Source organism: Pocillopora verrucosa, chromosome 14, assembly GCF_036669915.1.
Source record: "Pocillopora verrucosa isolate sample1 chromosome 14, ASM3666991v2, whole genome shotgun sequence".
NCBI lineage: Eukaryota > Metazoa > Cnidaria > Anthozoa > Scleractinia > Pocilloporidae > Pocillopora > Pocillopora verrucosa.
The window spans coordinates 7,188,938-7,213,548 of NC_089325.1; the positions used below are offsets into that span (position 1 = coordinate 7,188,938).

The 24,611-nt window shown below is 38.5% G+C and overlaps 1 protein-coding gene across 1 annotated transcript; it reads right to left on the reverse strand.

Moving 5' to 3' along the window:
• On the reverse strand, window positions 1–24,250 carry LOC131794781 (nuclear pore complex protein Nup98-Nup96). The gene is made up of 41 exons (XM_059112330.2): window positions 24,091–24,250; window positions 23,850–23,932; window positions 23,026–23,070; window positions 22,415–22,588; window positions 21,818–21,958; window positions 21,481–21,594; window positions 21,041–21,090; window positions 20,842–20,949; window positions 19,643–19,826; window positions 18,135–18,322; window positions 17,636–17,776; window positions 17,496–17,523; window positions 17,002–17,256; window positions 16,008–16,068; window positions 15,281–15,404; window positions 14,743–14,823; window positions 14,182–14,244; window positions 13,962–14,069; window positions 10,982–11,370; window positions 10,147–10,307; window positions 9,685–9,827; window positions 9,400–9,513; window positions 8,949–9,047; window positions 8,388–8,550; window positions 7,634–7,984; window positions 6,823–7,250; window positions 6,299–6,455; window positions 5,473–5,580; window positions 5,244–5,374; window positions 4,964–5,143; window positions 4,398–4,567; window positions 4,257–4,320; window positions 3,881–4,083; window positions 3,489–3,644; window positions 2,986–3,115; window positions 2,704–2,827; window positions 2,457–2,545; window positions 1,710–1,760; window positions 1,420–1,523; window positions 1,072–1,135; window positions 1–749 (listed from the first exon to the last, which is right to left on the reverse strand). The coding sequence occupies exons 2-41, from the start codon at window positions 23,908–23,910 to the stop codon at window positions 600–602; spliced, it is 5,655 nt and encodes a 1,884-aa protein (XP_058968313.2). The 5' UTR covers window positions 23,911–23,932; window positions 24,091–24,250; the 3' UTR covers window positions 1–599.
• Window positions 24,251–24,611: the final 361 nt, after the last annotated feature.

A 24,611-nucleotide genomic window follows, 5' to 3' on the forward strand; every position in this document is an offset into this window, starting at 1 on the left:
TATTCAAATAACAAGCCATTTTATTCAAAATTCTCGTCACAGATATAAAGGAAATTACAAGCAATATATCAAATTAATTACAATAAAATAGACGATATTTAAACATATATCTCAATGACTAAGACTGAATTTTTATCAGTCGGTCGGATTTAGGAGCAAATGTCCCTGAAAGAAAGACTACTGAGGAGGAAAGGTTCAGACCATTTTCGCTCAAGGTCTATCACTGAGCGAGAAACTAGAGGGACACGACTCCAAAAGATTCGCGAATAATCCAGAAGCTGCTTTTGAGGAGATGTTCATGCGATACAAGACTCAAACCTAAAAAGTTTCTTACGACAAACTGCACGCAAAGGTTAAGTGATTGCTTAGAAGGTTAGAAGAAAAAATTTACAGTTTCCCGTTTTCACCTAAATAGCTCCTGAAAACAAAGGTCACACGGAACTGCGCTGCTTTTAAAGCTACGCTTTTACATAAACTTAAGCCCTAAGTCTGTCTTTGCCTTCACACGAAAACAGTATTGTCTTGGTTGATGGCGTGTTGCACTTTGATTCATCATTAAATATTGAACCAACATTTTATACACGTTACTGCCTGCAGTATCAATTCTCAGCGGCGATCTCCTGGATGTAGCTCGGAATCAGTTGACGTAATTCCTCTACGGTACAGTCCTCGGGCATCGGGAGTTTGGTTACGTGAGGAACTAGTATATGTGTTGGCAAAAGGGCCTCTCCTTCATCGGTGTGGTCCGTCTGAGTGAGAATAAAAAGGAAAAGCAAGCTGCTAAAACTGTATTCTTTTTTGACTCCCCTATAGCCTAGTTCTCCACCTTTGTTTCCAGTCACACAACAGCAAGAAAGAGTACTTCTCAAAAAGTTTCACACTTTTCTACTTCCCCAAACAGCCGATGATTACAAGGCATTTTAAAAGAATTCCAAAGGCCACGAATGCAAAAGTTATGCCGCCAAACGATGAACATTCTGAGAACATAGGGTAAAATTTTCACAACGGGCGGAGAATATTCATAGCCTCAGCAAACAAATGGGTTGACAGACAAACAAAGGGTTTGCTCACCAGTTCCTTCAAGACAATCTTCAAGAAATTAGCGCACATCTTAGCCATGTCGTATTGACACAACCTGAAATAGCAAACAAGGCATCACATGAACTATCAGCCCCAAATGCAGTGCGACATACTAAAAGCTCTGTTAAGTTACCGAGACTCCGTTAAGTTACTCCGTTAAGTTACCAGGACTTTCGACAAATGGGCACCTGGGCACTAACAACAACCCCGTTAACAAGACCACTCATCACAGGCCAGAATAATTACGTATCAAAAGGTTGACCTATACAACGCCACGTGTTTCTTGAACAAACCATATACACAGCGGTTTTCACTCTGAATAAATGATATTGTACTTACATGTCTTTGGGTATGTCCGATGTTAAACTGTTGATCCTCGAACAAAGAGACGTGACTTCAGCATAGATGCCTTCCCAGTCATACTTAGTTGGCACAAAGTTCTCCTGAAGATGACAAACAAATATTTATTTGACATTTGCTCTAATAGCAAATCGCTTAAAATACTGGATTCTTCCAATTCAGTGGTATTCTAAAGAAAACTTTCCGTGTTATAATTTTCACCTGTGCAGAATCACTTGTTTGTTAAAAACCAATCACTACTAAAATAACCTGCGCACATCAGTTTTTACCTTTGAAATGTCTTGGAACTTCTCCATCAAAGAAAGATAATCCAGAAACACCTAAACAACAAAATCAAGTGTAGGTGTTTAACAGCCTAAATACATGTCTTCAGAGGTCAATTAGCAACCATTCTTGGCAATATTATACACTTTCATCTTTATTCTACTGCCAATAAGTTTTCTGAAAGTGCGTATTTCACATACAGTGCAAATCTTTGCCATTTAAATGCGAAAGACTCACAATAGTTCAAAGCACTAGTGCCAGTGAAAGACATTATCTTCAAATCAGCCTGTTCTAGGCCCTCTTTCAGTAAAGACAAGCAGCAATCGAGCAACAAATGTCAGTTACAGTTGGATTAATCCTGTCGTCAATCGTACGCCAACTTTTTGGCCCGTTTCCGCTGACTAAGTGGCCGGCACAAGCTGTTCATGAATTAATGATATAATTTACCAATTCGTTACTTTGCTGCAAACAGCTTCGTGTATGACAATACACAAGCCTTTTAAAAACGAGACACAAGCCTTTAAAAGTCCTGTTTAGTGAAACAAACCTAGAAGATTCCTCCGCCGTGATCAAGAAACTTTTCTTCATCGCCTCAACACTCCCCTCCCCCCAACACCCCACACCCCTCAAAAAGGAGGGTGAAGGATCAACGCAAGCGACATCCACTATAGTCTTGAAGAGCAAGGAATCAGCACTTCAACGCTAAAGAAGGGAAATAAAAAGCTCGGTTCTTGTATTGATAAATAACTGACCTGCCCTCCTGTTGCCCAATCCTTCACGGTCGAGCTGCGATCTCGTGCTTCCAGTTCTTTCAATAAAGTTTTTAAAAAGTCGTATTCCGCTAAACAAACAACAGCAAAAAAGAAGATGAAATAATCTAAATATCCATTGTTGTTTTGAAATGACCAGTTTCACGTAGCACCACAATTCATGGTATCACGTCCGAACGCTTTTCCCCAAAACTTTCTATCGAATATTGTTCATATATTTGTGTCTTACCGTTAATAATTGCGTCACTGACGAGACTGCGCAGAATAACGCTATGCCCCAGACTCCAGTGGCGAGCCTTGACTAGGTGGAAAGCTTCCTCACGAGTTTTTCCTTCATAGCGCGCTCGCAAGGCCTACAGAAAACAAACACAAAAAAAAAAAAAACAACCACAACAACAAAAAACAATGTTACTTCCAATGTATAAAACATCACTTTATAGCTTTGGATGTTTAACACAGACTTTCGTCATAGGAAACAAAACGGCTCTTTTCCCAGAACAAATCACCATACCTTAGCTTCGTGTATCCATTCCGCAGGGATTTTCAATTTATTCAACATGAAACGTTCTTTCTCTGAGTTAGCATGATCCTCTGACACACAACAGTAACGACACAGAAGGCTCCGAACCACATTCTCTCGCCTGATGACGTTAACGAAACGTGAAAGGATTTCTCAATCATAAACAGAAAAAAGATATATTTTTGATCGTGCGCAGGAACTAAGCTTAATTTTTGCGAGCGAAGCGAGCTTAAAAAACGCGCGCCAGTTTTTAACATTTAGAAGTCGCTGATTCAAATGGGACTTTTCAGTGGGGAACGAGAACAATAGGAACTCCTCGGTCAAAACGCAATCCTAAAAAAACAAAAAGCCTTCAGCCAAGTAGAATTTAAAATGCGACAAACGCAGAGAACCCTTCTCCCTTCCTGTTTTAACAGAATCTCAAGATGTTCAAGTAAATCACTGCCATTAAATCGACAGATTTGAACACTTCTTGCCGTGAATATTGAACACACCTGGTTGGTTCCTCAATGTGCAACAAGACAAACGCCGCCCAATGCCACAGACCCAGTCCCTCCAGCTGGGCAGCAAACTCACAGTGTAACATGGCCGCGTGTCGCTCGGAAAGGTGCGTGTAGTGGAGCGATAAAAGAACCTGGTACAGATGCCAACTAAAAAGAAATCATTTTCCATTACTTTTTGATGGTAGAGTAAGAAATGAGCAAAGGTTTACTACCAACTTTGGGCTCCGGTCTAACGATAACACATTCTCCTCTAACATCATGTTGAAATAGCATGTTTGACAGTTCAGCTGCCTTTCTAAAAAATATTTAACGAAGGAAACAATGATGGTATTGATAATGATGATGATGATAATAATGATACTAACAAAAGTAAAACTATTTACCTCAGTCTAAAATCTAGTTGCAGAGCAGTGGATGTTGATGGTGATAGTAGTCTCTCTAGTCTGTGCGATCTTTTGCAGTAGAGCTTTAACAAGTGATAACAGGTATCTCTTGTTATAAACTTGTTTTCATCCTCATCTTCTTCGTCTTCTTCGACATAAGGCGGATGAGGAGAAGCACCATATCTGCCGTGACTCGAACTTCCCTGAGAGCGTGCGAGGAAATGTTAGTGTGAGGCAACATTTCAAATGGTAAAGGGGTAAGGAATTCCAATAACCAAGGAGAAGGTTCAAACATTTTCTTTTTTTTCCACAAGTAATTCACAGCTTTGTTAATAAAAAATTTTGTTTAAAAAAAATATCCACAGCAGATACCAACCTTAAATGAGGACTCGTACGCTTGCAACGCATCAGCTATTGAACACGTTGGTGAACAGAAGTACCTTGCGATGAAACAGGAAAATAAATTGTTAAATATTAGTTTTAAAAAGGAGTTTTATAAGCAAGCAGTCTCGCTTACCACAGGTGTACCGCCAGAACTCTCTTCCAATCCAGTCTCTCACAGACGTTGACCTCTTGACGCATCAGACTTTGAACTTGACTGGCTGGGTCACGAGATATCTCCCATACCATGACACCAGCAAGCAGAGCGTAGATTTTAATTCTTTCTCTGTTGATAAATACATCCGCCTGGTGAAAGAATGGACAAAATCCTGTTAAGATAGATTCCACTGGCGTGTTCTTTCACGCACTTGCTTAAAGCGTCAACATATGGGACAATCAATCTAAGCTTTCCCGATAACCCGAAGTTTTTCTTCTTTCCTTAAGCGAAATTTCAACTAGGTTGCCGAGAGGAGCTCTTCGCAATGTATCATGTTGTGTCCGAGTACCCGGGCTGCATTCTTCACATGAGGAATGTTCCCCGCCTAGACCCCAACTTTTTCTAGGGAATTGAACGGGCTACCTTTCGAAAAGAATCGATATACAAGAAGCACACTCTCCTTCCTTTAATATTGTTTTGTTGTTGTTGTTGTTGTTGTTGTTGTTGTTGTTTTGTTTTTTTTTTATCGACTGATTCCCACGCACCTTCATTTCCTGCCAATCCGCCAGTTGTTTATACAGCAAGTTTCTGGTGAATGTGTTTCCTGTGACTTGTGACAACAACAGTGAAAGTCGATAATCACCATGAAGCTGCGCCTCACGACAGGCCCGGCTGATCTGTTTTCCGGTCAAATAGCTGAAGATGGATTTCAAATGATCACTTTCCTGAAAGGGATAAAGACGATATGAGGGAGGTTTAGACAAAGAAGGGCAGGGCCACTGCTGAAGTCTAGCACGGTAAGAAAGCTTTACACATTCAGAATACCTGGAAATTCGCGTTATCCACCTCCTGGGAAATTTTCGTTTTGGCAGCCTCAGCCAACCAGTTTGACAGAGCCTGTTTCCTAGCCACACGGTTCTGATATGTTTCTCTGTCTTCTTCAGCCCCAATATCGCCTAAGAATATAACCAAATTGCAAATTACTTGAAGTAGGCCAGACTTTTGAACAAACGTTAGAAAAAAGAACGTGAGGTAATCGCAAATAAAAACTTACTGTCATCATCATCGTCGTCGTCGTCTTCCGTAAGTTTGCCCCAAAGCGCAACAACCAGGTCCCAAACTAAACAAATCTGTTCAGCTCCATCTCTTAGGGGCCCTGGGTCTAAAATTAGCACAATTAATAGCATAAGTAATAGTTGAGCTTTAAGGTAGATAGAGAGTTTTTTAACCAAATTTAAATGAACGGCAAACGGCAATAACTGAACTTTGCTGGCCATCTTCAATTCTACTGTGTGAACGATGATGTGAAAATATTTGCATTTATTTCGAATAGAAGAAATAACTAATTTTTCTTTCCTGTTAGATATTTTCAAGGACTAAAAAAAGCTGAGCGAAAATAAAGATAAACTCTGCCGTTCGCGTTTGCAATACACGTTGCTCTAAAGCTATATAATACTGCTACAGTCGGAGGAGTTTGATTTCAGAGTTTTCATGGGATGTAAACACGGGAACATTGATAGCGGTAAACGCTCTATCTCAATTGAAAATATATTCTTCGCAAGTGAGCTGCAATTTAGGCGATTGCAGAAAAATGAGCTCGAAAAAAGTTCAGGCTGCGGCAAGGTTCGACCTCAGGCCTCCCCACGCCATACCGCAGGATTCGACCCCAGTCCCCCCTGATACTAGTTACGCCGCAACTATCAACTGAGTTACGAAGCCACACGTTGAGAGTGCGGCAAATTTTAGTGGAATCTTCACTCTAAATAGAGGTTATCTACCTATTAAGCCCTTGCGCCACATTGCAGACTGCGAAACAGATCGTATCTCAGCGTTAATCATACAAACACCCGCAAATCTTTCAAAGACCCGTTATTCGTTACCTGTAGCTTCCTTGTTCCTTCGGGCGACTTCTGCGTGATGGTGCAAAGCTTTGACGCCAGAAGAAGGTTGAAAGAACGGACAGTGCTCTTCACTGGACACCACAGTGTGTTGTAACTGTGCTTCAAGTACAGTTTCATGCTGTTGCCTTACATGCTCCTGTAGTGTAAATCAGTTGTTACTGGGGTATTTCAATCCATCGATAAAGGTCAATCGCTCTGACGAAGAACTAACGCTCGAAATGACAGCTTTTAAACCCTTTACGGTGGCCAATTTACCTTGTCAACTCAGTTGATAACAATAAACTACCCTATTATACTCTGCCCTTGAGTCTAATGTCAAATTCTAATAAGTTGTCTCATATCAACCACTGTGACCCACAACAGTCTTTTTCATCACTACCCTCACACGGCACTGGTTCAAACCATTCACTGCTCTTATTTATAATAACACAGCTTTAAAATACTCCGTCAACGAGCCTCCAGTGAAAGAGAATGTAAACGAACACAATTAATGATGTACCTACCAACACAACACCACTTGGGCCACGACTGTCATGTAAAGCTACGTTCAGTTTCTCTATTGTCACTCCAAAAGGCGCCGATCCTTCACTGCTGCTGGGTCTCGGCTTCATGGACAAAAAATCTACCGGGGTGGGGGGGGCTGGTTTTCCCTCTTGTTTCCCCAAGGGAGTACCACTATGAACCAAGACAAATCCAGGCCCCCAGCCAACACGAAAGGAGCGGCCCATCATCAACCCTGCATCGGCAATAAGGTTCTCTTTACCGTTGACAAGGGAGTCCTTTTTAGGGACAAGACCGAACTGATTCCGAGCGCCAACGACTTTAATTCCAATGTCCATCGCTGTGCCGATGGCACTTGGAAGCTGAATTGGTGAGGGAGGGGCTACTGGGGTTACATCGTGCACCAAGGGATACCGAAGAGGATAGACCCCTACAGAAAAAATGAACATTAACAAATTAAGAATTCTAACCTATTTATATACTGTGAAATACATCGTATATAAAGTAGCAAAAGTTAAGTTAACCTCTGGTGAAAGTGTTAAGCTGTCCGTTTTACTTTGGTTCCGGTTTTGGTTTTACAGCACTCATCCAAAATCATCTTTACCCTTCTGATCGCTCGAAATGTGCAATGGGAAATCAAATTACAGCTCCATTTACATCTGATTCGCAAAATCTTAGTTTTTGAGCGAAATGGAAATTCCTTTTAGCGCTTCTACAACCCAGCAATCAAGATGGAAATTCTCTTTACTGACTACCACAAAAACTTCTGAGCCTAAGTGAGAGAATGCAATTTGATAACACATTTTAGATTACCTATCTGGGGGCTGCCAAACAGTGACTGGGACATTTGTCGGGACTCATCAACAGAGCGCTGTACTTTAGGGGACAGCAAAGGACCTAATGGCATGGATGGTGGATACACAGAACTCTTCAAATGGCCAGCTTTTGATAAAGATGAACTGAAAAGAGACTTGTCTACAGTGGGACTATCTTTAGCGAAGGGTGCTGCGAGTTGAGACGGATCGGCAAAGAATGATGCTTTCATGACTTGGATCCTCTGTGCATTCATTCCAAGGGCTGATGCCAACTGATGGCTAGCAGGGGAGCTGTCAACCTCTTCTTCACCATCACTACCATCTCCAATTTGATCTTCGAGCATTTCCTCTGGAAAAAAACGTTTATCCTCAAACAGGTGAAACTGCAATTTCCTAAGAAATTGATTCTGTAAAGGGGCTCAGATTTCCCCTTGGATTTCCACAGATTTAAATTTGAATTTGAACACGAGCCACCTTAATTTTGTAAGCGTGACAGTTGCGTCTTTGTGACAGTAGCTTGTTCGAGACAGTAGCTTGTTCGTGACAATTTCGTGTTCGTGAAAACTACTCGCTAACATATGCGCGTTAGTGACAGTTGCGTGTTTTTTTTTAAAGTTGCGCGTTTGAAACAAATGCATATTCGTGATAGTTTTAAGCAACATACCAGGAAAAGTTTGTTGATCGATGTCCGCCATGACACTATCCTGGTCTAGGGAAGAGAGAGATATTCGTGATAGTTTTAAGCAACATACCAGGAAAAGTTTGTTGATCGATGTCCGCCATGACACTATCCTGGTCTAGGGAAGAGAGAGCTGCTTGCTGTTTTTTCTTCTCATAAACTTCTAACTGTTGTTTCTTTTCTTGCAGACGTCTAAAGATTTCCTCTTTTTCCTTTTCAATAGAGACCTCGAGATCCTTACAGAGATAACAAATCATACTAAACTTCTGCACGGTTATGGAAAATAATTAAGTGAAGACTTAAGTCTGCACCCAAGACAGACTTACAAAGCTGTCCAAGGTTAGCTTAGCAACTGCACTATGAAGGGACTAGAAGTGTTGTATCCTCTTGTGCCCGCGGCATTACACCTGCCCTTATCCCTGTTTCTTTTCTACAAAAGTTTACCGGTATTCATTTATACTCCTGGGCAGACAAAGGCATTGTGGGCGTATTGTGTTGCCCATGTGGTCAACACACTGACTGGGCCAGGTCTAGAACCCCAAACGTTAGATCAAGGGGACGATGCTCTACAAATTATTGCCCTCGTGATTTCCCACAATGAAGATGCAATAACAATACAGTTCTAGAACTCTACCTGTGAGTATGATTTTAATGGAGGCCTCTTCAGTTTCTTTTGGGCTTGTTCATCATCGAAAAATTCGTCGTCCATTCTATATCGCGTGAAATGATCCACCTTTTAAAAGAAAAACAGTTTGGGAAAAATAAAAGTAATAAGAGGTATGTCTGAGCAATTTCCATTGAGATTGCATTGGTTTTGCTTTACTTCGCTCTGTGATTGCTCCATAAAACTCGCGTCGCTCTCTCTACCAATCAGATGCTACACTAAAACAAGTCGCAACTTGGTCACCTGCGTTTTCCCGCGCTTAACTTTGAGATCTCATTGGCTCTTCGTGAGAATTTCCTTCCTATGATTGGCTGTTGCGATTGCTTCAGTTTTGGTTTTGCGTACTAAATCAAAAAGTGCTCTAACCTGGAAATTTTGCTCTGCAAACTCAGCAACTGTGCACTTCTGAAAAAAACCTTACCGTGAACACCCAGTATCCAGTGTGAAGGTTGAAATCAAGAAAAGTTGCTCCAAGTTTTTCGGTAGCAGTTTCCACTCGCTTTTGCCAGCCGAGAAGGTTGAGTCTTTCAGGACTCTGTGGAGATACAACATAAAAAGTATTTTTTAACTGAACAGCAGTCTAGAAAACTTTGAAAAGTGTATTGAAACTCAAGAGCTGGATTTGTTTCTGCACGAGGTAATTTAAAAGCGTACAATTAACCATCAAAATTATAATTTATCTTTTTCTTAGTCCTTATCAACTCACTTTTATTAGCTCACGAGTAGTCTTGTCACTTGGCCAGACATTCTCCAGAGTGATTTCTGCTTTCTTGTTCAGTTCTTCGCCCACAGGAGGTTTATTGAGGTACGTGTCAGGATAAACTTCTATTTCACGGCGCCTGAAGAACACTATTTCGGAAAATCAAAGCAAAACAAATACAAATCGAGACAAGACCTCTCTTTACATCATAACCACATCATCAAAGAAACAAGGGCTGAGACTTCAGAAAAAATATCAGATTAAGGGATATCATCTTGTTGTGATCCGCAATCCTTTCAAAAAAGATACATGAAAAAAAACCCAAACGGCAGCAAGAAGGGGAATTACTTATCAAATCCATTGGAGTTACAAGTTAACAGGTTCAAGGCACTTCCTATCAAGATAACAAAAACTGATTGTTAGAAATATTACTACACCAAGCAAACTTGACTTCCTATCAACACACACCAATTTCATCCAGGTTGAGTCCGGCGACATTGGTTCTGCCGTAAAATTTGACTTTTCCATAACCTTCGCGGCCAACCACAAAGTCATTCACAAATATATCTCCGTTACTGTCCATCTGCTGGTTAAGTTCTTGCACTGGAGGAACGGTGTAATACTCAAGCCTGATAAAAGAATAGAAAATCAATCATACATGTATCAACTGAGTATCCAAGGTAATCCGGGATTACATCGGTTTCGCTTTACTTCGCTCTGTGATTGGTCCAGAGAACTTGCGTCACTTTCTCTACCAATAAGACGCAAAACTAAAGCCAATCACAACTTAGTCGTCCGCGTTTTCCCGCGCTTACGGCAGTTTGGTTGTTGTCGTTTTCCCGCGCTTACGGCAGTTTGGTTGTTCTCGTTGGTCCTTAAAGGTATTTCCCTTTCTTCTAAATGGCCTTTATGATTATTTTAGATTTTGTTTGACGACATTCAATCTGAAAGCGCTCTAAAGATCTGCACCCTACATTAAAATCTAAATGAGAAGACCCCTTCTCCAATAAACATTTCATTCCGTGTTTTGCCTTTCATTTGGCTCAAGCATTTCCAACATTGCTGACTGTATAATCTATGCAGTATTTCCACTTTTTCCATCAACACTTTTGGGTGCATAACTTTAAGCAACTCTTCAAAAATAGTTTTCAATATGTGTATTCTAAGCACTTTTGAGAGCCAACATGTCTTTCCACTAAATTTCATAAACACTATTGAACCTGGGGCTAATCGAGATTGAGACAAATCAAAAGGCAGAGCACAGCACCTGTGCATAATAACAAATACTAACAAAGGATCTCACCTTTTCAAGACAACACCAACATTGTCTCTAGATGTAGTGTCTGACGAACTGTCCTCACCAATCACAGAACCTTTGACACTTCCGTCTTCTTCGTCTCTTCTTGGTAGGCGGCGTACATTCAATTCTGAGATGGTGGTATCAACAGAATCTGGCACACGAGAGAACCGCACTCCCATTGGACTGACACCAGCGCTGGTACTCACCCTGTCATCAGAAGACCTCTCTCCACTCTGCAGCCCAGCAGGGGTCGCAGACAACCTCATAGGTGACATATCTTGTGACGGGGGTGGAGAGGGAGGTAAGGGTGATCTGGTTACTGGCAAACTGTCGTCTCCCTCCAAAGTGCTGAGTTTGACCCTGGTAGTGTCAACCACAGATAGGGGTGAATCCTGAAGAATGATATAAGATAGTTTTAGAACACAGTTGAATGTAAAAAACCAATAAGAGGGCTGTTGAAGCTATAACACCATACGTCGTCATTGTGAAAAGTCTTGGCAACAGATAAGTCCGTGTGTGCTTCATCTTAACCACGTAGCTGCCAGCCATTACATCCTACAATCAGTCAAGGCACAAATTCAAACTACTGTAGTTTCAATTTGTGCAACTCGTTACAGTTCTTTCATAATATTTCTAGATCACGAAAAATTAACTGTCACTTCCAAACGTCATAACAGCTTATCCTGCCAAATAAGCTACAGTAGTCTCTAGGTGTGATAGATGTGTGAACGTGTAGGCTCAGATCTTTCCTGTAAAAAGAGGTTCACTTTTATTCTCTTCTCAAAGCGAACATTTCTGCATGGCCATCTTCCTTTCAGCATAATGCAATAGTTGGTACATCACTGCAGTAATTCCCTAGTATTGCACTACGCATCCTTAATGCACTTAGTTTTTATGCATTAGTATCATGCACAATAACAAAATGGTGGTCTTCATTACGACCCTTTGTTGTTCTTGGTCTATATCAACGATCTTCCCGAGTGCCTGGAACATTGTGAGGTTGCACTCTACGCTGATGACACCGTGATCTACTTCAGCAGCTCGTGCGTTACCGAGATCGAAATTTTTATCAACAGGGACCTATCTAAGCTTTCTTCGTGGTTTAGTACAAATCGTCTGACTTTGAATATTTCTAAATCTAAATTCATTTTAATTGGTAGTCCAAATAAGCTTAGCACCTGTAATGACGTCAATGTAGTTATTGATGACTCGCCGCTCGAATGCACTGATACTTTTAAATACCTCAGCGTAACCATAAACAAGACGATGACTTGGGGTGACCATGTTGAAGCCATATCAACTAAAATCAATCAAAGACTTGGCTTGCTGAAACGAATAAGTTATTTACTGCCACTTGAAACGCGGATTACTCTGTACAACAGCCTAGTGCGCCCGCTGTTCGATTATGGCGATACTATCTGGGGTGATAAGAGCAATGCTACTCTTATGAATGAATTGCAGCTACTGCAAAACAAGGCTGCCAAGATTATTCTCAGTTTACCTAGTTTTTACTCTTCTACAGAGGCATTAGAAGAACTTTGTTGGCCTTTTTAAACTTAGGTTATTTCACCGCTGTGTCTTCGTTTATAAATATGTAAATGGCATTATAGATTTTAAGTTTGATACAAGCTAATCAGTGACATCAATTCTTATAATACTCGTGGCAAATCCAATTTTTACTTACCGCGAGTTAGGCGCAATTATGGAAAACAGCGCCTTTTATATCAAGGACTGGGAGAATGGAACAATCTTGACAAGTCAATACGTGACATGAGGTCACTTTTAATTTTTAAGCAAGCCTTGAAGACCGCAATTTTTTAACTCATTTTATAATGTAATTTTATTGAACATTTTAATATTGTATTTTTAACTATTTTTAACCTTTCAAATTTAACATTTTTCTTCTTTTTTTTTTGGCAGGGCCTCACTGAATAAGACCTTTGGTGATGTGAGCTCCCTGGATAAATAACATTATTAATATTATTATTATTATTATATTATTACCTGAAGCTCACAAGTAATGTAAATGACAGTTTTCGGGTAAACAAGCACAGTTATACCCCTTGTTTTTAAATCGTTACTTTGGTAAGAGCTGTGTATTTATCAACAAGAAATGAGTCCAGCAAAAGTCTATCAATGAAAAGTTTTGAGGCAATTCAATGATCTATGACAGAGGAGTCATACCAAGTCTAACAGCCCATGCTAGAAGTAAGTCTTTTTGGAGTCATTAACATAAATATTAATTTAAAAAAATAGGATGGATACAGACTCAGCCTAGTCTCAAAGGCAATTCAAACAACAAAAACCTTGTTACATGCATTTTACGAGTTGGGTTTGCACAAGAATACTTGAATGACTGAAATAAGAATGAATCAAACATATACCTCAGTGCCATACCAAGTAAACGAGTGCAATGATCTCCCCCTTTTAAGCAAATTATTTTATCCTTAGCAGCAGGGTACAAAGTTTTGTTGGAATTCCAAGAGAATATCTGGCCACCTGGACAATAATCTTTTATTAAATAAGCTAACCCTTTAACTCCCAAAATCTGATTGTTAATTCTCCCCTCCAACTTTTACACAATTCCTTGTAAATAAGCAAGGAGAATTTGATGTTAGATCAGGATGACAACTTCTACCTGATACATTTGGGTATTCTCATTTGCTATTTGCTGAATAATGTCTGGACATTATAGGGAGAAGTTTCATATTAATCCCTTCGGGGAGTTTAAGGTTAAAATTAATTACAAGAAATTAGTTGCATAGTTGCATAGTTGCATTAGTTGCATAGTTACTTCAATATTTCATATGTTCTATTTTGTTCTAATAAACATAACCTGCAAAATGGAAAAAAAGAGTAAAACTTGTTTTAATTACTATCACCTGAATTCAAATTGCAAACAAAACACACCACATGCATATTTCAAATACACCTGTATTTAGGAGACTCGAAGATTGTGTGATGCTTATCACTCTCCACTTACTTCTTTGCTTGACTTGGTTTTTAAAACAAGCTTTTTGATGTTCTTTCTGGGTACAAATGTGTCAGGACTAAGACCAGAGTCCTCCTCCAGGCCCTCAAACAGTTTGGACTACAAATGAAACAAAAAAACGTTTACAACAAAAAACAAAACTAAAAAATGTTAAATCAGAAAAACCAGGCAAAACAATTCAAACTAAGTGATCATACACCATATAACTGACCTTGTTCATAGTATGATTGTTTATTGGCTTGGGTTTTATTCTTGCCGCTGGTCGAGGGGAAACCTGAAAGAGAACAAATTATTTTATATTTCCATTTTTCTATATAATTAGAAATCTTCATTTGTGTCTTTATCTCAGTGAATGGTTCTGCCTTCCTCCAATAATAACAAAAAGTGCTACTTGTGGAATAAGGTCCACAGCTGTCTGTTGTAAATCTGTATGATTACATGCATGCATTATGCACACATTCAACTTGACTTGAAGTACATTCAGAGTCTGCACTGAGGTTTGTTGGACAAAACAGAAATGCGACCCAATGTCTTTTTAGTCAATACAGCTTTTTTTTAGAGAAAATAATGCTACAATTGTATAATACAACATTTCTTAATTTTTTTTTAAGTCGTGAGACATCATTGAAATAGTTGCTCAGGAACACAGTCCAACTGCAGATAACATGTAATTGTAACTGCCACTTTTAGTCCGACATTTTATTATATCTGAAAGTTCTATGCAGCTTGGTATGTTATATCCTCTGGAACAAATAGTAATTTAATACTGTACCTTGTAGTGTGAAGGTGTGGTAACCACCTTTTGTAATGAGGATGTAGTAGCAGTGGAGGCCCTTTCTGGTTTGGATTTCTCCTAAATGAATGTAAAATGTATTATCATAATAACAAAGAACAGCAGAGCTAGGGGGGAGGGGTGGAGGAATTGTTGCATCCTCCCTCTTCTACATGCAAAAATTAAATCAGCATTCTCGGGAACCCTGCCTCCAGATATCCACACAATCCATTATGAGTTTACCTTGGTTTTCACCTTCTCTACCACCGACCCATCTCCAAATCAAAATTTCATATTGCTATTTCTTAGTTTATTTGGTTAAATATAAGAGATTGCTTGACTAAAACATAGTTTGAAGAAGAAGGAGAGCCTTTCCATGACCAAATTTTAAAAAGAACTAGAAAATTATCTAAAATTTTGAATCTCTCCATCAAGGGCAAAACCCTTGAATATGACTTGTTTCCCACATGGTAAGGTAAAAGAAAAAAATGCAGGACAGTTCAATGTGGAAAATTTATTTAATCCTCTGTATATTTACCAACAGTGAATTTCGGAATAATGGTGAGTCACCAAATGGTGAGTTTGACAGGATCAAAAGTTGTTGCTCCAGAACCTTTTGCTGTTGTTGTTGCTGCAAAGTGGTCAATGCTGTATTTTGGTTGCTAGAACGTGGAAAACAATCAAATGATAACCAAACATGCATATACACCAATAGCTGCTTTATATGAATTAAATTACTAAAAGAAGGACAAGTTTTTCCTAAAATTCTGATAACAAATGCAATGTAGATACTTAAATTTGAATAGGGTATTCTTTCATTAGTTAAAAAACAAAAACAGACACCAATACAGGCTCCTGAGAGGATGACAACTCCTAAGAGGTAGACAGTACAGTTTACATGGTTGCATCTGAAACTGACAACTGAAGCAACCGAAAAGCCTTGCAGAGTTGCTAGCAAAACCTGCCGCTTGGTAGTTCTTATTTTGTTATCGTTGAAATTTCTGTTCAGTTGATAAAAAATGTATACAAGACAGAGAAAAATTGAAATAGGCTGGTGTTCAAAATTTTAAACCAAGGAAAAAATTGAACCACCAAGGGTTATATAGACTACAACTTCACAGTGCAAGTGGTCAGTTTTTCATGTATGTTACTTCTGCATGTACATGTACATGTACATTGAATATCAAGCAACAAGACAAATCTCACAGCACACTACAAATATTTCAGACTGCATTACAATAATTGTTAGAAAAGAAGTTTCTTACCCTCCTAAAGCATTTCCTCCAAACAAACTTGTTTGTTGAGCGCCTAGGGTGCCAAAAGTACCTGAAATAAAGTGAAGAATGCAACTGAAAAAAAAAAAGCGAGTTCCACTGTGTACCAGGGTGTGAAATTAACTTTTTTTTCTGATGGCCACTTGGCTCCTAAATTCTTCAAAGTGGTAGCCAATTCAAAAAAAGTTGGTCGCCATTTTCAAAGACAAACAAAATCTTTCTTTACGTTGTCAGCGTTTTAGATAGACCTTCCAAAATTAAGTTAGGGAAAAGATCTTTAACGTGCTACAAAGTGGACACTAGGATGGATGATATACAACGTTCAGGCTCATCTAAATCCAAGATGGCGTCTAGTTATCGATCGAGATGCCTGTGCTATGTTTTGGAAACAAACTTAACGCAGAAGTTTGCGCAGATTTATCTTTGCAAATCTTTTTAATTCACTATATCTCTTGGCAAGGTTACGATGAAACGTTCTAGTCGCCAATTTGGCAACTAACTTTCAGGATTTGGTCACCAAAGTGAAAAATTTAGTCGCATTGGCGCCTGTATTAGGCGCAATTTCACGCCCTGTGTACTCTTCAGTATACATTTTACACTCTCTGCAGTAAGCAAGCTTGCATTTCTTATAATCAACAGACCACATTGCTGATGGGTTTACCATCATAACAATCAAGCAAGAAAGAAAAACAATGAAAACAATGGGTTTCTCCTCAATCCAACACTCTACTGCTTACATAAATATAATGACAAAAATGATCCAGGTTTTAGTTGTTTTAAGATGCAAATGACCAATCAGAGCATGTTCAATATCCCTGTCTACTGCTTTCATAAATATAATGACAAAAATGATCCAGATTTCAGTTGTTTCAAGACGTAATTTACCAATCAGAGCATGTTTGATATCCCTGTCAGTTGTTTCATAAAACAAAATCAACATTTAAAAGTGAACAAGTACTGTCAGCAGCGCTCTCCTTACTAGTACCTAGTGTCCCTGTGTTCAATCCTGTTCCTGCCCCTAGGGTGCCTGTGGTTCCAAACAATCCTGTGCCTGTATTAGTACCAAATGCTGTTCCTGTCCCAAATGCAGTAGGTTTGGCACCAAAAAGTCCTCCAGCTTGGCTTGTTGCAGTATTAAATGCACTGGTTCCTAGTCCTCCTGCACTGGCTCCAAAGTTGAAACCTGTTGCAGGTTTATTCTGTGCACCAAATAAAGTTCCAGTTGCACCAGTACCCAAAGCTAACACAAGAAAAATTTGAGGCTTGAGTCATGCTGTAGTTCTTAAAGTTACATATTAACACAAATTGTCACATGACAACAAAAATGTACAGTTTAAAAAGGAGATTAATCCATAACACTTAGTAACTGTGAGCATTGTTAATTCTTCTGGATGAGTAACTAGTCTATCCTTTGTTACTCCTTCAACTCCACATCATATGGTTGCAAAGAATTAGACATAAAATGTACACTGTACTTACCACCAAATGGTTTTCCAAATGCTGTTGACTGACACAAAACAAAAAACCAATGTCAATTTAATCCTTAATCTCTGATTGTGAATTTTCAGCAACGCTATAGGTGAATATTAACTGAGTTTTTAGATTTTAGGAGAACTAACCTGCTGCTGACCCAGCCCAAATCCTGTTTGTCCAAAAAGTCCCCCTGTTCCAGTCTGTGTTTGGCCAAAACCTGAACTTTGTGTTGCAAACAAACCAGTGCCAGTAGATGTGGATGTTCCACCAAAGAGACCAGACTGAGTCTAAATTTAATGAGAAAAGTTGCAATTAAAAATCAACAACAAGATCAGAAATCAACACCACAAAACTGTAACTCCAAGGGCATGGTTAAGGTATGTTTGGATGAAAATTTTCATGCTTCCTCTGATGTAAATGTACCTGACCAATGAGTGTTCTCCCTTATTTTAAGTATGACAGGTAAAAGAAACTTTCAAACCAGTAGAGCAATCCTTCACCCGTTGAATTTCCAAGAATTTCAAGCGATTTAAGACAAAAATAAGAGGTAACATAGGCAGTAAGTTTTACTGGTTACCACCTGTAAAGGAGAAAACTGCCTGCAGTAGCTTCTTACGACAAAAATAGAAAACAGAGAAGTCTTACTGTCTGTCCACTGGAGGTCTGTCCAAAGACACCTGTACCAAAACCTGTGGCAAATGCAGGGGCACCAGCACTTGATGTTTGAGCTCCAAACAGTCCCCCTGTTTTCTGCTGAGCAAAGAGCCCTCCAGTTGTTTGTTGTTGTTGGGCAAACAGACCAGAGGTTGTGGTATTACCAGCACCAAACACACCTGCAAAATGAAACTAAACCATGTTTCTGACATATATGGATCAATAATTGTTTACTGTTTTCTATGAAAAAGGGTAATGCTCAAAATGTCAGTTTTAAAACTCTTTGTGGTGGCCAATTTACATTGATAAGGAGAATTTAGGGTGTGTTTTTAAGCAACAAAAAAAGAGCAGCAAGGGTAATTTCTGATGCTAATAACCAGGAGTCTAGTGTTACGCTTTTCAATAGTAGGATTCTAGTGATACTGCATTTGTAAAATCTAGGCTTAAGCTGCTCTAAAGTTGACAAGTAGTAACTGCGAAACGTCCTCTGTAGTTTAATAGTTTCATAGTTTAATCATATTTTGTATCTGATCTTTGAAGAGTTTATTCTTGGCTGATATTTGGTCAGTTTTCATACAGTTAGGAGATCATGGCAGAATTATAAAAGAGTGTCCCAATTTTCCATTTTTTCCCTTTTTTCTTGAGATATAGCATCTACAGTGAAACCTTTGCTCAAAAGTGCTACTTTGAAGTTAAACATAATTAAAAAATATAACAAGGTGTTAACCCTTTAACTCCCAAGATTTCATTAGTAATTCTCCTTACTGTCTGCCATACAATTCATGTGATGTTAGTTTGAAGAATTTGGAATTGGATCAACCAATATTTATGGTGTGTTGATATTTTTCTTTATTCTCATTACTTGTCTGCTTGATATCATACTAATAGAGTAACGAGAAATTCTGTCTAGGTCACTACTGGGGCTTAAAGGGTTAAAATACAAATCCCAGACAATTTTTTTTTCTTCAGATTGTGCAAATCACTCTCCGATTAAAAGGAAATGTATTGATTAGAATGTGTCATCAAATAAACTTATCTTGTAAAACATCTTGGTGTGAATGAATAAGCTCCCATTGTGTTCAATGGTAAAAATTAATAACAAATTATATATCTGAAACCAGTGTTCATTAAGCTTTAAGAAAATGTAAACTTTTACAGGGTAGCATGCACAATTTTTACACCATCTCAGTTTAAATGAAAACACTAATTTTCCTTCTGTGATACCTCAACTTCTCCAAATTTGTAAGGTATACTCTCTGGGCAAATTATCAGTATATCATACAGCAAACTGGTACATTGTATTGAGATCAACAAACTTATCTATAGTAGAAGATATTGCCTATATTTAAATGATACAATGCAAAACTCTATATTGGTTTGTAGAAAAAACAAACCAGAGCTAAAAAGCAAAATCACAATTCAGATGTTGGAATGGGAAATGAAGGGCTAAAGATCTTTAAGTTCACATGACTCTAGTAATATCACAACTATTTACAGACCTGTAGTTCCAAATCCAGTTGCTTGTTTCTGTGCAGCACCAAATCCTGTGGAAGCTGTATTTCCAAACAGACTTCCTGCAGCTGAACTCGTGGCCAGACCTGGAAAACCAGTTGAGCCAGTTGCTCCAGTTGCTCCAGTTGCTCCTGTTTTACGGCCAGCTTCATAATCTTCAATTCTTAGCTCCTGGTAATTCAGAAAAAAGCCATCAATGAACACTTTCTCAGCCATACCACTGTATAGCACTACTTCATATTAAACAAAACAATCCCTGTATTAAATAATGCAGCTTAATTTATGGTGTGTTGAGTTCTGAATGAAAAGCCAAAAGCTTCCTTGTGCCATGTTCTGGGCAGACAAATTACATTTTATTGTTACTCTACACACCCACAAGTACAAATGTGTACCTGAAAACTATCAGGGAAACCAAACAAATTACCAACCAGCATTGTTCCAAGCTACATTTAAGCCTTAACTGCATTTAGTTACACTAATATCCCAAGCAATAAGTGCTTAAGATCATATATGAATATACTGTAGCAGGAAACATTGATTAAGAAAATTTTTGTGCCAATGAAAGGCTCTTGACTTGCATATTCCAAAAAGAGTTTAGGACTCACAGATTATCAGTACTAGGTGGAGAACACTAAATAACTGGAAGAACTGTTAAAAGCAAATATATAGATTTAGCCAAGCTTAAAAGTGTAGCTCACATGTTTTTTTCCCTGCACATCTCAAGGGCACAACGCCTTGCCCCGGCCAGGACTAGAACCCGGGTAGTCCGACTTGGAGTCCAGTGTACTGACCACTGGACTACTGGACAAAGCCATGGCGTTGGCATGCCCATGGTACAGTTGACCACACATGTTAAAAGTAGCACCTTGTACAGTCGTATGGTCGTATGGTCGTACATCCAAATTTTTTCGGCTTGATGGGTTACTACTATTTTGTATGATTATGGGGCTACGCTCTGCGAGCTCCACTATTATTTACAAAAAGGTTTCTTTGGTGCTCACACGAGTACATGGTCATGCATAACAATACCTAATCATTATCTGCGCTCGTTTTATTACTGGGCACAAAAGACTATAAAATTAATTCAGCAATGCATTTGGATTTTTTTTTAAGTCCTACTTTCAAGTGAGATTGAAACCTGTATAGAAGTGATCTCAAAATATGGGTGCAACTTTTGATAACCTACCTCTAAACTCTTCTTATCATAATTTGACATGACAGTGATGCATTGATGCCTGACACTAATATTGGTGGTAATTCCATTTTTAACCATGCTATCAGTTCCTGGAACAACCTGTGTAAAGGAGTCATTCACTTAATAACAAACTTCACTACTTCAAGATTATGTATAGAAATTGATCAGCTACAATGAAAATATAACTTACATTGAACTTTACAGGTGTTCCAAGTGCTGTGTTGCCAGAAGCACCCAGCGCTGCAGTGAATTATATATCAAAAGAGAAAAAATCTCCAGTTAAGAATCAAAAGAAAAACAAGACTGCTTTGGTTTTGCTTTGTTACATTCTAGGATAAAGAGAGAAAATTTGAATCACTCTCAAACCCAAACTTTTTCAAGCAATGTAGCTAATTAATTCACTGATTCCCTACCAGACAAAATTAAAAGTAACAAAGCCATTAAAACACAAATCAATTGCAATATTTTCCAACAAGCACAAGCTTGTACTTTCAAGGATCTTTGTGGATTTACGCCAGTCATGAATGTACAAAGACAAAAGTGCATACCCTGAAACAGTGAAAGAATTGAGATACAAATACTATCATGTAACACTTGCATTTTAAATATCAAATAGTTTGTTAGTTTCACCTCCAAAGCTTGCTGTATTAGCTGAAGAAGTTTGCCCAAATAATGAGGAGCCAGCTTGCGTACTTCCAAACAATCCAGTACTCTTTGTAGCATTGGACCCAAACAAACTGGAGCCTAATGACAAAAAAACGACAACCCAAAAAAAAACAAATAAGGACAAAGAAAATTGACAACAAAATACATTTAGCAATGTTATAAAAACAGCATAAGAAACTGGCCAAGTGACCTAAAACTTGATTGGGAAACATGACGTCATATTGCCATCTAATAATCAGCTGGATTTATCCTTTTCTTCCTGAGATTCTACATACTATGGACATTAAGCTCAATTACTGACCTGTTGAGGATCCAAATCCTGATGTTGCAGTGGAACCAAAAGTTGTTTGGCCACCTGTGTTGAAAACACTTGTCCCTGCAGTAGTTTTTGCTGTACTGCCAAACAAACCACCTCCAGTAGTTCCAAAACCACCAAAGGAGGCTGCAAAAGTTTCAATAGGAGAAATAATTCCATTTATATAATAAGCTGCATCATGCATTCATTTTGATGACTTCTTACTTCTGGTCTATTAGAGGGATCCCATCACCATTAAAAAATTTTACTTCTTAATTACATAAAACAAATATATTTTGTGTTGCTGTGGGTTTGTTCAGTAGTGAATCACAGAAAATGTCAGAATAGGGTAAGAACAAAATATGGACAATTGGCTGCGCCTTGTGTGCCACTCTTTTGTTGTATGGGTGAACTGTGTTTGTTGGTCATGTATATACCTTGATCATTTGTCTTGCTTTGATATGAATTTCAGGGGTCATATTAATTACTTTGTTTGTCAACACAAGGTTGTTCACCAAACAAGACTGTGGCAAAGTGATGTCTGATGACCGATATCATAGATTTAAGCTAAATTGCACTAAGAATAGCCTAGTTTAAACTCACGTTGACTAGTGGGTTGTTGTTGCCCAAAGATACTTCCAGTGGTAGTTCCAGTTCCTCCAAATATACTTCCAGTATTTGTGCTTCCAAACAATGTTGAGGTCCCTGAGGCCTGGGGCTGACTAAATGTACTTCCAAAGCCCAATGGTTTTTGGGTGTTTCCAAAAAGACCAGTACCTGTATAAAATGATACAACAGTATTACACAGAGTAAAAGGTTTAAAAAATAGAACATCTACTATGTAGCAAAAAAGTTTTGCAGGTTTTTGAACTGCAACAAATTTGATTCTATACAACAGAACACAGAAAGTTCCAACCTGCAAAATCATACTCTTACGAACCTCTCAGGCCAAACAGCAATATACATAACTCAAGTTCTTAAAAAAAGCTCAGTTATTGAATAAGAATTACAGGAACTGGATAAAGTTTGACCACAAAATATGTACATATCCATGCAAATAATCACAGAAAGAGTGGATGACATTTAATTAACTCACTGTATAGGCCAAATAATTATTGTTTCAATATAGCACATCATAATCTGATAAAACTTGATATAAAATTGAAGATCAGAATAACACCATTAACCCATTGCATGTGCATTTCAAGACTAACCTCCACCTGCACCAAACTGTGCTGTACTAGTCTGGCCTCCAAAAGCTGTAAAAATGAAGGTATTATAACATTAACACTTTACACCTGACATCTCCTAAGGATAATTTGTTTCACAATAATGAGCTTTAGTTGGTGATCATTTCCTTCATTCTCATGACCTTGTTGTTTGAATCAGCAGTGATACTTAAAGGAAAAATTACAACCAAAGGGCCCCAGGCTTTCTCTTTAATAAGATTGATTTAATTAAATATATGGCCTTCCACTGTTAGCTTTTGACCTTCTTGACACTGTTCACAAAAATAAATGTACAGGTAAATGGCTTAGCTAAATTTGGGATGGTATAGGACACGGTTTTATTAAACAGCAGCTAATCTATGTATAAATAACTGGCCCCAAAGGTTTAAATCACTGTGTTTTGCATTCTTAACCACATACCAGAACAGCTCAAAGGGAAACTTTTTCAAACAGTTTTGGTGTGGGCTATTAGAATATGATCAACAATGTGAGTAAGGTTACTATCTAGGATGGCAAATAAACTTTCAGTTTCTTAACACATGCCATTGACAAAATAATAAATCCTGAGAAGTTAAAACGCAAATTATTCTGGGATTTTAAGAGAAAATAAGTCTGACACCGATAACCAAGACCTTTGAGAGCGGAAAGTTCCATTCAGAACGGATCTATTTTCAAAAACCTTGTTTAGCTCACAATAAACTATATCGAAAACAAGGTTGAAAACCTGACATACATGTACAGTTACACTTCCATCGATCTGAACAAATAATATCATTATAGATTACACATAGGGCAAAATAATTTCATACTTGTCCCTGTTCCAAAGGTACTGCCGGTACCAAAAGGTGTACTACTTGTAGATCCAAACATTTCTAAGGGTCTCGACTGCAATCTGAGGCAGCAGAAAACAAGAAAAAAATCTATATATCAGACGACTTCCACGTGTGGTAACGATACTGTAATATGTCAACCCTTCAGATGTTGATATCCACTCAGAAATCCACGAAAACAAACAATATTCCAAAGCAAGGTTTTTTCGATTGTGTATACCTTCAATCCATGATAGTATTTATACCGGAGCTTATGTATTTTAGGAATATTACCAACGCTGTTAGGCGGAAAACAACAAGCGTTCTGAACTGCGATCGTTCAGCAACCCGCCAAGGCATATCCCGAAATGCACTATGAGCATTATAGGCCTAAGTACTAAAACATAGAATGACCTAAAACCACCTAAAACCACTTACTACCACCTACAACCACCTACAACCATCTACAACCACCTCAAAAACATCTACACCTGTAAAGTTCTTTAGGTCTTTTACCACAGAGGTAATAAAAAATATAATTGGCATGCTCTCGCATTTCATTTCGTGAGATGGTTGATTATGCATGGGACCGGGGAGAGTAGAATTTCAGGGGGAGATGGAGGTTTCGTTCGATTCTCGTGTTGTCGTTTCGCCTTATTTAAGACATTTATGCCTTGCTTTAGATGGTTTTAGATAGTTTGCGAGTGGCTGTAGATGTTTTTGAGGTGGTTGTTGAAATTTTTGAGGTGGTTGTAGATGGTT